The 13,284-nt window shown below is 35.5% G+C and overlaps 1 protein-coding gene across 1 annotated transcript; it reads left to right on the plus strand.

The window, feature by feature from the left end:
• The first annotated feature begins 202 nt into the window (after nucleotides 1-202).
• On the plus strand, nucleotides 203-4,400 carry LOC131027013 (laccase-17-like). Its single transcript, XM_059212786.1, has 6 exons — nucleotides 203-364; nucleotides 446-496; nucleotides 821-953; nucleotides 1,055-1,183; nucleotides 1,295-2,254; nucleotides 4,009-4,400. Exons 1-6 carry the CDS (start codon nucleotides 203-205, stop codon nucleotides 4,140-4,142), a joined length of 1,569 nt encoding a protein of 522 aa, XP_059068769.1. The 3' UTR covers nucleotides 4,143-4,400.
• Nucleotides 4,401-13,284: the final 8,884 nt, after the last annotated feature.

Raw genomic sequence — 13,284 nt, forward strand, 5'->3', positions numbered from 1 at the left:
ATTTGAAATTGCGTTAAAATATTAGCTTTGCATACCAAACGCGAAAGGACCTGTCAACTTATTTAATCCTTGTATCTATATATACAGAGAGAGGGAGAGACACTCTCACATCTCGGGCCAGTAACAATTTGGGAAATGACTATTTAGCCAGTTCTAAGTTGAGATCAGACTCTGAAAGCGGAACTATTGTGTGATTTTGGCAATGCAGATATTTCATGGCCGCCTCCTGTTGCCACTTTTGGCATTGTGGTGCACTGTTCAATTTGTTTCACCGAAACATACCGTGATTACACGGCGCTACAATTTCACCGTGGGTTATAGATTTCTATGGAATGAGTTGAATGTTTTATTGTTTATGAAAGCAGTAAACGACTTTATTCGATTTTTTGTGAGGTTCCTTCCTGGTCAGATTGCTTGATTCTTCCTCTGTTGTAAATATCTGCAGATCCAAATGACGAATGTGACCCGACTTTGCACTACGAAAGCTCTCTTGACTGTGAACGGGCAATATCCAGGGCCTGCAATAGTTGCTCGAGAAGAAGATCGCGTGGTTATCAAAGTAACAAATAATGTTAAAAACAATGTTAGCATACATTGGTATCTCTTCTGCTCCCGCTGCTCAGTTATTTGATTAATACAAATAGTACTATAATATGCTCATGAATTCCTTTAGTGGGTGCACCTAATGAATTCCTATGAATTACTCAGGCATGGAACTCGGCAGCTTAGATCTGGGTGAGCGGATGGTCCTGCTTATGTCACTCAGTGTCCAATCCACACCGGGCAAAGTTATGCGTACAAATTTATTATCAAAAGGCAGAGAGGAACACTGTGGTGGCATGCCCACATCTCATGGTTGCGAGAGAGCATACATGGGGCCATTATCTTCTATCCCAACAAGAATGCTTCTTACCCATTCCTTCGCCCACACCAGGAAGTGCCTATTGTTTTTGGTATGCCCTTCAGTACTCGTTGATAATGTCATGTAGCCATTGTACATATCCCTAAATTTAAAATCAAAATAGTGTTGTTGATAATGTGTTGCAAATTGCAGGGGAGTGGTGGAATGCAGACACTGAGACTGTTATCAATCAGGCAATGCAAAGTGGTGCACAAGCTAATGTGTCAGATGCATATACCATCAACGGACTCCCTGGACTTATGTATAGCTGCTCTACCAACGGTGAGGGCGGGGTATTAAAATGGATGAAACATAACTCGACTGGTCGCTATTGTTCATTTGTTTATATGTAAATGTAAATGTAAGAAAGGTTTCCTGTGTTGTGTAATGCAGATACATTCAGGCTCAAAGTGAACCCTGGGAAAACTTACCTACTGCGTATAGTTAATGCTGCCCTTAATAGTGACCTGTTTTTCTCAATAGCCAACCACACATTGACTGTGGTAGAAGCGGATGCTGTGTATGTCAAGCCTTTCCAAACCAATTTTATTCTGATCACTCCTGGTCAGACTATCAACGTCCTCTTGACAGCTATGTCTCAGCCACCCAATGCCACTTTCCTCATGTTAGCAGGCCCTTTCGCTACGGGAACAGCAGCTTTTGATAACTCAAGCAGTGCTGGAGTGTTAGAGTATGTGACAGCAGTTAATTCATCCTCATCCTCTCTTCCTATGATGAAACCGACGCTTCCAGCCCCCAACGATACCTCCTTTGCCGCCAGTTTTAGCCAAAAGATGAGAAGCTTGGGCAATCCGAAATTTCCTGCAGCAGCTGTCCCTCAGAAGGTGGATAAACAGTTCCTATTCACAGTGGGGTTGGGGCTAAATCCGTGTCCCCAAGGACAGACATGTCAAGGCCCCAACGGTACCAAATTTGCAGCCTCCATTAACAACATATCCTTCATTCTTCCCACCACCGCTCTTCTTCAAGCTTACTACTTTAATCAGTCCAATGGAGTTTACAATACCACTTTCCCTGACAATCCGCCATTTCCTTTCAACTACACCGGCACGCCCCCTAACAACACACAGACCCTCAACGACACCAGAGTGGAAGTGCTCCCCTTTAACACTACCGTACAGTTAGTTTTGCAGGACACCAGCATTGTGACCTTCGAGAGCCATCCTCTGCATCTGCACTGCTTCAACTTCTTTATAGTTGGTCAGGGTATGGGAAACTACAATGCAAGCACTGACCCATCTAACTTTAATCTGGTGGATCCTCCCGAGAGAAACACAGTTGGGGTTCCCAGTGGAGGTTGGGTAGCTCTCAGATTCCTAGCTGATAATCCAGGTGATGCTCTGCAAAAAGGATTAGAAAATCTGTTTGATGGCAACACACACAAAAGCACAAGAAACAAACGTTAGTGTTAGCAACAAAAGATTATCCTAAACAGGCATATCAAGAGAGATATTAAGCATGAAATAGAAAGCATATAAACATAGAATAAAATAGCTAATCAAGATGCTCATAGTTGCTCCTCCCTTGTTCCTCTCCTCTCCAAGTCCCAAATGAGTGTAGCTCTCAGCTTTTAGCACTAGCCATAGATGCCATATGGAGATTCAAGATGGTTGAATATGATAAGCAAATACTATGCAAGAGTAGATAGTGATGCTATGAAAAAGCTCTATGCTAATACCAGTATAACAAGAATACTCTAATGCTTCTCTCTTTGCTTGAGGAGAAGGGTTCTATTTATTGAAGAAATGGGGAAATGAAGGGTTAAGATTGAATGGTTAATCAAGGGCCAAGTTTGAAAGTTGGGGATCCATGTGCACAATTGGCACCAATAAAATAGTGACAAGTGTCAACATAGGATTGGGTTGAGAGAAGAGGTTGGAGGCATTAAAGGCCTGAGAAGACCTTTGGGTTGGGTAGAGGTTGAGTCAAAACAAATGTTTTAACCATGTGGGAGGGTTTGAGGTAACCATTAATGGTTATTGGAGACTTTGGGGATTAAGTGGTTGAAGGTTGAAAGCCTTCAATGGTTATCAAAGACTTTGAGCCATTTAGTGGTTGAAGGTTGAAAGCCTTTAATGGTTATCAAAGACTTTGAGGGTTTGAGAAGTGACTTCTCTTTTGCTTAGGAATGTGACAAAGTTTAGAGAAGGGGTTAGGTTATTTAGAAGTGATTAGAAAATTCTAGAAGGGGTTTAGGCATGCAAGTGGATTTTGTAGGAAAATGCAAGTGGGAGAAATTTTGGTATTTTCAATTAAAATAAAATCATTTATTTCAATTAAATGGTGTAATTTGCATTTGGATAAATATTCAAATAAATATTAATTTATTTAAATGAGAAAATGAAGATAAAGCATTAAAATGCTTGAAGACTTTGAGGGAAACCATTAGAGGCTTGAAGACTTTAAGGAAAACCATTAAAGTCTTAAGAAGACTATAGAAGAAAGCCATCAAGTTTGAAGACTTTAAAGCCATCAAGTTTGAATACTTTAAGGGAAACCATTAAAGGTTTCAAGTGGGTGAGGATAAATAGGATTTTAAATAAATAATTTATTTAAAATAATTGTGCAACTTGCTTTTGTAGGAGAATACAAGTGGGTGGAAGATAAAGGTGATTTTAAATAAATTATTTATTTAAAATAATTGTGCAACTTGCATTTGTAGGAAAATGCAAGTGGGTAGAGGATAAAGGTGATTTAAATAAATGTTAATTTATTTAAATGTGAGAGGTGTAATTTTGGGGGATTTAAATAAATATTAATTTATTTAAATGTGAGAGAATATTTAATTAAATAAATATGATTTATTTATTTAATTAATGGTCTGAATTTGGTTAAGTGAATTAAATCAAATAAATTGAATAATTTATTTAATTAATAGGAGAAGAGGGTTAAGATGAATTAATTATTAATTGATGGTTAAATAATCAAATAAATATTAAATATTCATTTAATTAAGTGGACAGATTTATGTGACTACACCAGGTATTTACTTTCAATCGCTCATTTAGGTAGTTCAATAATATTGTGCTTCATTACATATAATCCTGGCCAACCTAACCTAACGTATGTGTGCAATATAATTGCAGGAGTATGGTTTATGCATTGTCGTCTCGAGCTGCATACCAGTTGGGGATTGAAGATGGCGTGGATTGTTTTAAATGGAAATGGGGGCAGATCCCAATCTCTTCTTCCTCCGCCCAAAGATCTTCCCTCCTATTGATCACTCAACCTATAGATGTCTTCAAATCCATCATGCAACATGTGCTTAGTTTTCTAAATCTCACTGCTACCAATTTTGTGTCCGAAGATGAAAGAGGATATGCATGTCTGTGTTCCCTAATATACAAGAGAGATGAATATGTGTGCCTGATTACTCAAACATGCCATATAAGTGGCACATCCTATAATAAGGGCCAAATTTGTATTTTTTCAAAATGAATAGTTTTTAATTGACTTTTGCCCCCTATTTGAATTTGAAGCTCTCCTGCTTGATGGTGCACTTATTTTTTATCCTGTGCATACTGAGACTGAATTATTTTTGTGAAATAGCCAAGTTGTTTTGGAATATCTCATAAGTGGAGAGGATATAATTGTGATGAAGATGGATAAAAGGCCTATTTAAATTATAAAATAAAAGTTACAAATCTTAATTGCAGGTATTTATCATTTTGTTTATATAAAATAAAAATTTAGACACATTCTTTTTATAGAATTTTTCTCTATTTAAAATAATTATTTTTGCATTTCTTTTATATCAAGATGTATACTTTGTTCTAATGTATGAACTTCAGCAGTTTATATGATGAGTTCTTTTATAAGCATTAAATTATATCTACTACTATTCAATTAAATTTGGAATGGATTATAAACAATTGACAAATTTTTTATAAACCTCATATGTTATTACAACTATCATATCATCTTTTCTAAATTTAGTATCATCCTTTTTCATTTCACATCACCTTCTTTTTATTGAGAAATTTTCTCCATACTAATTTATACTGGTAGGAACTATTTGTGTGTAGCTAGATTATGAATCGTCTTGACATGATTATGCATTCTCTACATAGATGCAATGAATGATCTCCTTAAATATAAACTTTTAGTGTAATTTCTTTTTTTTTTTACATCCATGGTCATTTTTTTGATCTTGTATGAACATGTATACCTCTAAGTGTTTAAGTTTCATATTTTTCTATATCTCATGCCAATTATGTATGGATAATTATTAAGTCAAAGTAGTGAACAAAATAAATGACATCCTTTTCAAACAATCAGAATTTTTTTTACTAATGAAATATAATGGTTTTTGTTTTCTCAATATATTCTCCATAGGCACTAAGAGTTATATGAATCCTAAAAAACCTCACATAGTATCTTGTTTATTTAGGGAGAATGTGCATCTCATTTTTTATATCTCTTAATAGATAATGTCAAGTAGTATCATGAATTTAAAGTTTTTAAAATTTAAAATTAGATGTTGATGTATACATCTTTGAAAATGAGGCATAAGGGTTGAATATGACACAACCATACTTTACAAATCATTTAGTTCTTTAATTAAATTATAGTTATTCCTTCAATCAAGTCAATAAATTATTTTCAACTTGAAAACTCAATTAACAAAATATATTGCAGTATTAGTGGGCTGACCTACTTTCATCCATTTTGATATCTGATATGTCTCAATGCAGTTCTAATTTTTAAATACATCTTCTGAACACAAATTATCAGATTCTCCAAGTTAAATCTAGTCTCAAATGTGCATGAATTATACAAAAGATAGATAAAACATTCATTATAAAATTTTAATGTCATGACTAGTGATGAATTATTTTTAGAGATGACGATTATAGGTATTTTCAATGGAAAAGTGATCCTAGACCAATACATCCATTTACCTAAGATAAATTACTTTTCCCATATAACATTAGATGTGTGTGAGTGGTTTTGACTTGCTATCCACAAGGAAGAGCCACATTGCCCTAGATTCACAAATCTGAGATTGACATAATACAAAATATATAAAACATAAACACAAAAGAAAGGTATAGATCTAAAAAAAAGAGATACAAAGAGGGACTTGGATATATGTGTGTTGGATACCCTAGTATAAAGGTGTTTAAAACTTAAGAAGGTGAGAAAGAATGTATTCACAAGGCTCTAAATCACTATCTCCCAAAAATATAGCCTATAGTAGTAGGATAGGGGTTCCTAGTGAGTTACTCCAAGGATTTTTTCTTGTTTGATGTCTGTCACAACTTGTAACTATCTTCTCTTCACTCCTATGACACTTTCATTATTGGATCTGAACCTGCACATAAAAAAGGGGAAGAAGGGTTGTGTTGTGTAGAGGTTCTCCTAAGTCAAACTACATGTTACTATTTCCACCTTCACAACAATAATAATGAGAGATAGAGAGTGTGCCCTTGCAAGGATAAAGACAAAATGAATAATGAAATGACAGGATTTCCTTAGGTATGAAACCCTCTCAAAGAGTTTCACATAAAGGTGGTGATGTAATTCTATTTTGAAAGTCCTTCAAGTATTTTAATTAATTAAAAGTGAGATAAAACTAAACATTTGCATAACTGCTAAACAACAACACCTAGAGCACATGAGGAATGTATGCCTAGCCAAAGACAAAAAACACCAAAATCAACAAGGGACTACCCAATGAGCAAAAAATGACTAGAGGTAGGAAAAAAACTAAAAAACTAAAACAAAGTAGCCAATCGCCAAAGACACAAAGGGATGGTCTACTAATTGCAGGTGTAACCCTATTTCCAATCTTTACACAAGACAATAGGATACGTTGTTGTCATTGATGTCAATATATTCCTGTGAAACTATTCTTGAGTGTTGGATATTGTTGCTGATAGGATATGTTGTTGTCATTAATGTCAACATTTTTCCTGTGTTTTGATGTTGCATAGAATTCATTTGGTTTGGTTTGATAATGAGGATATTTGGTTCAGTAATGAAGTATCTCTACTTCATTCTTTATTGATTCCATGATGATATGTGGTGATTTGGTTGAATTATGGATTCCAGTATGGAATTTAGTTTTCAGTGTTTAGTGTTGCAGTGTTTTGATTATTGATTCGTTGTGCTCCAGTATGATCTGATCTTTGGGTGTGGATCTGAGAGAGTATTTTGGATGTTCATGTGTATCTTCATTTCAGATGGTTCGTGATTTGGTGCTCCACAAATTATCTTTCCAGTGTGAATTATTGTTGTTGAGTGTTAGTGTGTTGATCGATGAAGATTTTTATAAGTGGTGTTGGTGCAACTATTAGGGATGGTTCTTATATGCTTGTTGGTGTTTCTTGATCATGTCCTATTTGCTTTAGTGGTCCGTATTGATCCCTATATGATTTATTGAAGATCTTATGGTTCTGGTGATATTCTTCATGTTATGCAGTATTTTTGATGGTGTAGCATGTTGCGGTTGATATTGGCAAGATTTTTGGTGGGTTTGCATGTTCAAGCAGTTGATTTGGGTGCATGCTATGTTATCTATGGAATTGTATTGGTCCAGTGGTTTATTTATGTATCATGTGATGTAAATTTGTAATTAAGGGTTGAGGGTTTGGTCGACGTTATAGTCAAAGTTGATGAATTATATAAATAGGTGTTAGATTCATATAATTCATGCATGGTGGATGTGTTTGCATTATCAGAGAGTCATGTATGTGTGCATAAGTGAATTTATCCTTCGGTATGGTGTATTGAGTAAATATTGTTGCAGGGTAGATAAATGTGGTTAACTGAAACTATCATCAGGCATTAGGATATGCTATTCTTTCAGTTCATCTTAACTGGATTGTACTTCAAATATTATTGTAAGGTAGTAAACCTTTCCTGAGGGTTGGAGCCTTCTGGGTCATTGTATTTTGTGTAGTGAGCTCTAGGCAATGTGCCTGAATGCATGTGTATTCCCCATTGTAATATTTACACATACTACTACAGAGTGTCATCTTATTGTGGGTAGGTTTCCACCATGGTTTTTCCCTTAATCAGGTTTTCCGCATCAAAATATTGGTGTTATGTGTGTTTTTGTCTTTGTGTTCATTTTTGTTATTGCTACAGTTGATTAAATATGAGATTGTGCTTAAATTATTTAATTTGGTGAAAACTAATTCACCCCTCCCCCATCTCAATTTTCCTTCATTATTTGTGCCAACAATTGGTATCAGAGCTAGATTCTTTAGAAGAATCTTGACCACTTGACAAGATCCAGGATGGCAACCTATTTGTTTAAGTAGGAGAGTTCGAGATTTGATGGAAGCAATTATATTGTATGGAAGGATTGGATGGAAGTTCATTTTAAGTATCTTGGAGATGATTATTGGAAGATTACAAAGAATATCTATAATGTTCCTTAGAATGGACCGATTTCTCTTGCTAAGATCAAAGATGTTGAACATAACATAAGAGCCAAGGAAGCATTGTTGAGTGTCTTGACTGATTTAGAGATGACTAATGTGATGGGTTTGTAGACTGCACATGAGATTTGGAAGAAGTTGGAGACCTAATATGAAGGAGATGCACAAGTTAAAGTTGCTAAGTTGCAGAGTTTGAAAAGAAAGTACGAGACATTGAGGATGGGAGAAGATGAGAAGATAACATCCTTTATGGGAAAGGTGAATGAACATGTCATAAATATCAGATGTTCTAGTGGAACTCTTGAAGAAGATGAGATTGTTGCTAAAGTGCTGAGATATTTGCCTCTTGCTTACAAGCCTAAAGTAGTTTCTATTGATAAAATCTAGAGTGTGACTACCATGACAAGATACATGTTGGTTGGAAAGATTGTTGCATTTGAGTTGAGCAAGTTTGGAGAATCACATGGTAAATCTAAGACTGGATTTAGAGCCTCTATATCTGGGAAGAAGAAATATGATCTGGGAGAAATTTCATATTGGATTTCCATTTTGAAAGAGAAAAGAGAGAGATGGAAGAACAATAAAGAGAATTGGATGAGCTTGAAGCCCTTATTGCTAGAAGATTGCCTAAAGGAACTGGTAAGTATGATGGAAAGTTACCTTTTAAATGTTTGTCTTGTAAGAAGATAGGACATTTTACTTCTAGGTTTCCTGAAAGAATGTCTAGGTATGATAAGCAAAATAAATATGAAAGACGTGATAGATCTTATAAACATAATAGATATGAGAGGCGTGATAAGTATGATATGTCCTATAAGCCTAACCAGAAGTACATATATCAGAAGAGGTGTGATAGATGAAGAATCAGAGAATGGAAATTTATAAGATGAATTTGTATTTATTGCTATCAAGGAAGATGATTTGGTACCAATGAATTCTACAAGCTGCATTGTTGAGGAGAAAGATTTGGCTGCTAAGATTGAAGAGAAAGATGAATGGGTGTTTGACAGTGGTTATTTAAATTATATGACAAGTGATAAAACAAATTTGTGAATATGGAGAGGTATGATGGTGGTATAGTGATATTTGGAGATGTTAAAAGCTTGTGTGATTAGTGGTAGAGGTTTAATTTCCTTTGATGATAAGCATAATACTGATGATGTCTTGTATATTGAAGGTTTGAAGCATAATATTTTAAGTGCTAGACAGATGGTTGACAAGGGATATGATTTATAATTGAAGAATGGTAAGTGCAATATCCTAAATGCCTCCAGTATAGAGATTGCATTAGGGACAAAGACTAAAGGTAATATGTTTCACTTGAATGCTGGTGAGAAAATTTCTTTGATTTCTTAGATTGATGAAAGTTGGTTGTGGCATAGAAGAATGTGTCATGTTAATTTTGACTACATGATAAGGATAAGTTCTACTCAAGCTGTTAGATATTTGCCTAAAATTGTGAAACCTATTAATCCGGTATGTAAGGAATATCATATGAGAAAGAAAACAAGAGCTTCATTTAAGAATAAGTTGTATTCATCTAATGGATTATTAGATCTCATGTATACTAACTTGTGTGGTCTTACTAGAGTGAGAAGCATGTAGGGTGATAGATAATTCATGTTGTTGATTGATGATTACTCTAGAATGGCGTGGGTTACCTTTCAAAGGGAGGAATCAGAAGAGCTAGAGAAATTCAAGATATTCAAGGCTAGAGTGGAGACAAAGACATGGTTGAAGCTGAAGTGTCTGAGATTTGATAGAGGAGGAGAATTCACATTAGGAAAGTTTGATTTGTTTTGTGAAAGGAATGGAAATAAAAGACAATTATCTACTCCTAGAACTCCTCAACAAAATGGAGTTGCTGAAAAGAAGAACATAATCATTTTGGATGCTACTAGGACTATATTGTTTGAAGGAAATGTCACACAAACCTTTTAGAGAGAAGATTTATGCATTGTTGTTTACGCAATCAACCAGGTGCATATAAAAGGTGATTCCGGTAAGACTCCTTATGAGCTACGGTTTGCTAATGTTCCTACAATTGGATATTTTAGAATCTTTGGAAGTAAATGTTATATCAAAAGAGATGAGGATATAGGAAAGCTTGATGCAAGATATGATGAAGGAATCTTCTTGGGTTATTCTACTAAGAGAAAGGCCTACTAGTGTTATAACAAGATATTAAGAAAGATAATAGAGAGTGCAAATGTGAAGGTAGATGAATGTCATGGAAAATAGATCAGAGCATGCGGATATGAGTTTGATGATGACAATGTTATTTCAAATCCTATGCAGACTAAAATATTAAAGTAGAATGCTCCGGTAGAGACAGTTAATCCAGATATTGCTGCTTCCAGTGAAGAAGTTCAAGAGCCTGAGAATTAGAACAATCACAAGACTCCGAGGTATATAAGATTGAATCATTCAGAAAACTAGATTATTGGTGATGTGGTGTCGTAAAATATTGACCCTTGCAATTTTGACCATATTTTAGGTCCTCACCCTAGCGATTGCATCTCCTTACTCAATTGGGACCCCTCTCTACATCATTCTTCCAAATCTCCTCTTGTTTCAGCCCTTGTGTCACCCTGTGACCCTGTCCAAGCCCCAAAATAGGGCAAGACAGGGGTGTGGTGCCCCTATCCCCCTTGGACAGGGGTGTGGAACCCCTGTCCTCCCTCTTTGGGTAGCCCTAAAATGGGTCCATACGACCCTTGGACTTCTAGCATCATAAAATTGCGACCTTGCAATTTTTGACCACATTTGGGTCTTCGCATTGGTGGACGAATCCCTAAGCCTGACTGGAGACTTGAGACATGATCAAAACACCTAAAACGTGCACCCCACACTTCTCTTTGTCTCTGCCTATCCAAAATTAGGGTAGGACAGGGGCGTGGTGCCTCTGGGTATGTGCAAGATCATGGGGGGCCAAAAAGTGGCAATGGAGAAAAAAATGTGTTTTAAACCTTTCCAAACACGCCAAAATCCGCTTTGACTTTTTGTTTGGGTCGGCCAAAATTTGAATTTGGTTTGGTAATACCAAACCAAATTGGATATCAGTTAATATCGGATATCCAATATTAACAGATATCTAATTTGTGATGTCATTTTTTTTTTTGAAATCGGATATCCATTTTTCTCAACATAAAAAATATAGTTTAATAAAATGAGCATAACTTTTGCATTTCTTATCAAAATTTTGATTTTTTATAGGCGTTGGAAAGGTAATTTAGAGACCTATAAAATAGATAAGGTAGTTTTATGATATTATAGACCAAAAATTAATTAAAATCATTTAAAATTAGTCCTTCAATTTTAAAACTTTAAATACTCACAAATTTTGCATACAAAGTCTCATTTTGTTCCTATCACCTCCTTTATCTATCACTTGTCTATCTATACTTATATAAATATATTTTATCTATATCTTTATTCTCTACTTATGTCACTTCTTTTCTCATCCCATCTAGATAAATAAATTCCCAATTTACATGCATCTATGCATATATCTCCATCTTTCTATTCCTATCTCTCCCTCTCGCACTCCATCTTTGTCACTCCTTATTTCTATATTTCTCTCTAATAATCTCTCTCCTCTCTATTTATCTCCCTCCTCTACCTTATCCTACCTATACTTATATATTACTTGTCTCTATTACCTCCTTTCTCTCCCTGTCTTGTCCCCTCTATCTCTATATCCCTATAGATCTATCTTCATGTATATTTATATCTCATTATCTCTAAATTGAACTTATTCACTCCATATCTCCCTCCATTTTTCTTACTCTCTCTACCACTTTCTATCCATATCTATCTCTATCTCCATCATCACATCTCCATCTCTTTCCCTATTATTCTCTCTTTCTATATGTTCCTCTATCTTTATATATCTTCCTCTGTACATGATTAATCTACTTCTTCATCTCTTCTTCTATCGCCCTCTTGAAGTATCTTTCCCTTTCTCTACCTTTATCTCTTTATTTACTCCCTCTTTATATATCTTTGGCTCTCTCCCCCCATCCTTCTCTATAGTGCCTTTATATATCTCTATATCTCCCTCTTTCTCTCTCTCCCTCTCTATATATAACCTCTATCTCTCTTTCTCACTCTCTTGCAATATCTATATCTCTCTATCTATCGATATTTCTCTTCCTTTATATCTCTCTATCTCTTCCTTTTTTTATCTCACTCTCTTTACCCCTCTCTATCCATTTTTCTCCATCTCTTTATATATTTATCTTTGTCTTTACCTCTCTCTTTCTCCATATCTATTCATCTCCCTCTCCCTTTATCTTCATTTTTTATCTCTATCTTCCTCTCTCCTTTTCAATATATAGACATGTTTACCTCTTTCTATCCATCCTTGTCCTTTAGTTTTTCTCCCTCTCACTTCATACTCCTTAATATCTATATCTCTATTTATGTCCTTGTCCTTTAGTTCTTCTCCCTCTCTTTAGCTCTTAATCTCTCTTCACCGTTATATCTCTCCTTATTTGAAACTTAGTACATATGGTCTCATAAGGGGTTATATGGTGTCCTAAGGGGTCATAGAGCACCATATGACCTCTTAGTACACAATATGACTCCTAACGACACCATATGGTCTCGTAAGGGATCATAAAACACCATATGACCCCTTAAGGCATAATAAGACCCCAAATGACACCATATGACACCATTTGACCCCTTAGGACACCATATGACCCTTAATGACACAATGTGTTGTCATAAAGGGTCATATGGTGTCCTAAGGGGTCATAGGACACCATATGTCCCCTTAGGACACCATACAACCCATAGCACCATATAGTGTCCCAAGGGGTCATATGGTGTCCTAAGGAGTCATAGGACACCATATGACCCATTAGGACACAATACAACCCCTGACGACACCTAAGGGGTCATATAGTGTCCTAAGGGATCATAGGACACCATATGACCCCTTAGGACACAATAAGACTCGTAACGACA

This window comes from Cryptomeria japonica, chromosome 10, assembly GCF_030272615.1.
Source record: "Cryptomeria japonica chromosome 10, Sugi_1.0, whole genome shotgun sequence".
Classification (NCBI taxonomy): Eukaryota; Viridiplantae; Streptophyta; class Pinopsida; order Cupressales; family Cupressaceae; genus Cryptomeria; species Cryptomeria japonica.

Bases quoted from the DNA above. Each gene is read 5' to 3' on its own strand.
- LOC131027013 (XM_059212786.1), top strand. From the start codon at position 203: ATGCAGATATTTCATGGCCGCCTCCTGTTGCCACTTTTGGCATTGTGG. The intron at 954-1,054 runs GTATGCCCTTCA...TGCAAATTGCAG, and splicing joins GGAAGTGCCTATTGTTTTTG to GGGAGTGGTGGAATGCAGAC. The intron at 2,255-4,008 runs GTGATGCTCTGC...ATATAATTGCAG, and splicing joins ATTCCTAGCTGATAATCCAG to GAGTATGGTTTATGCATTGT.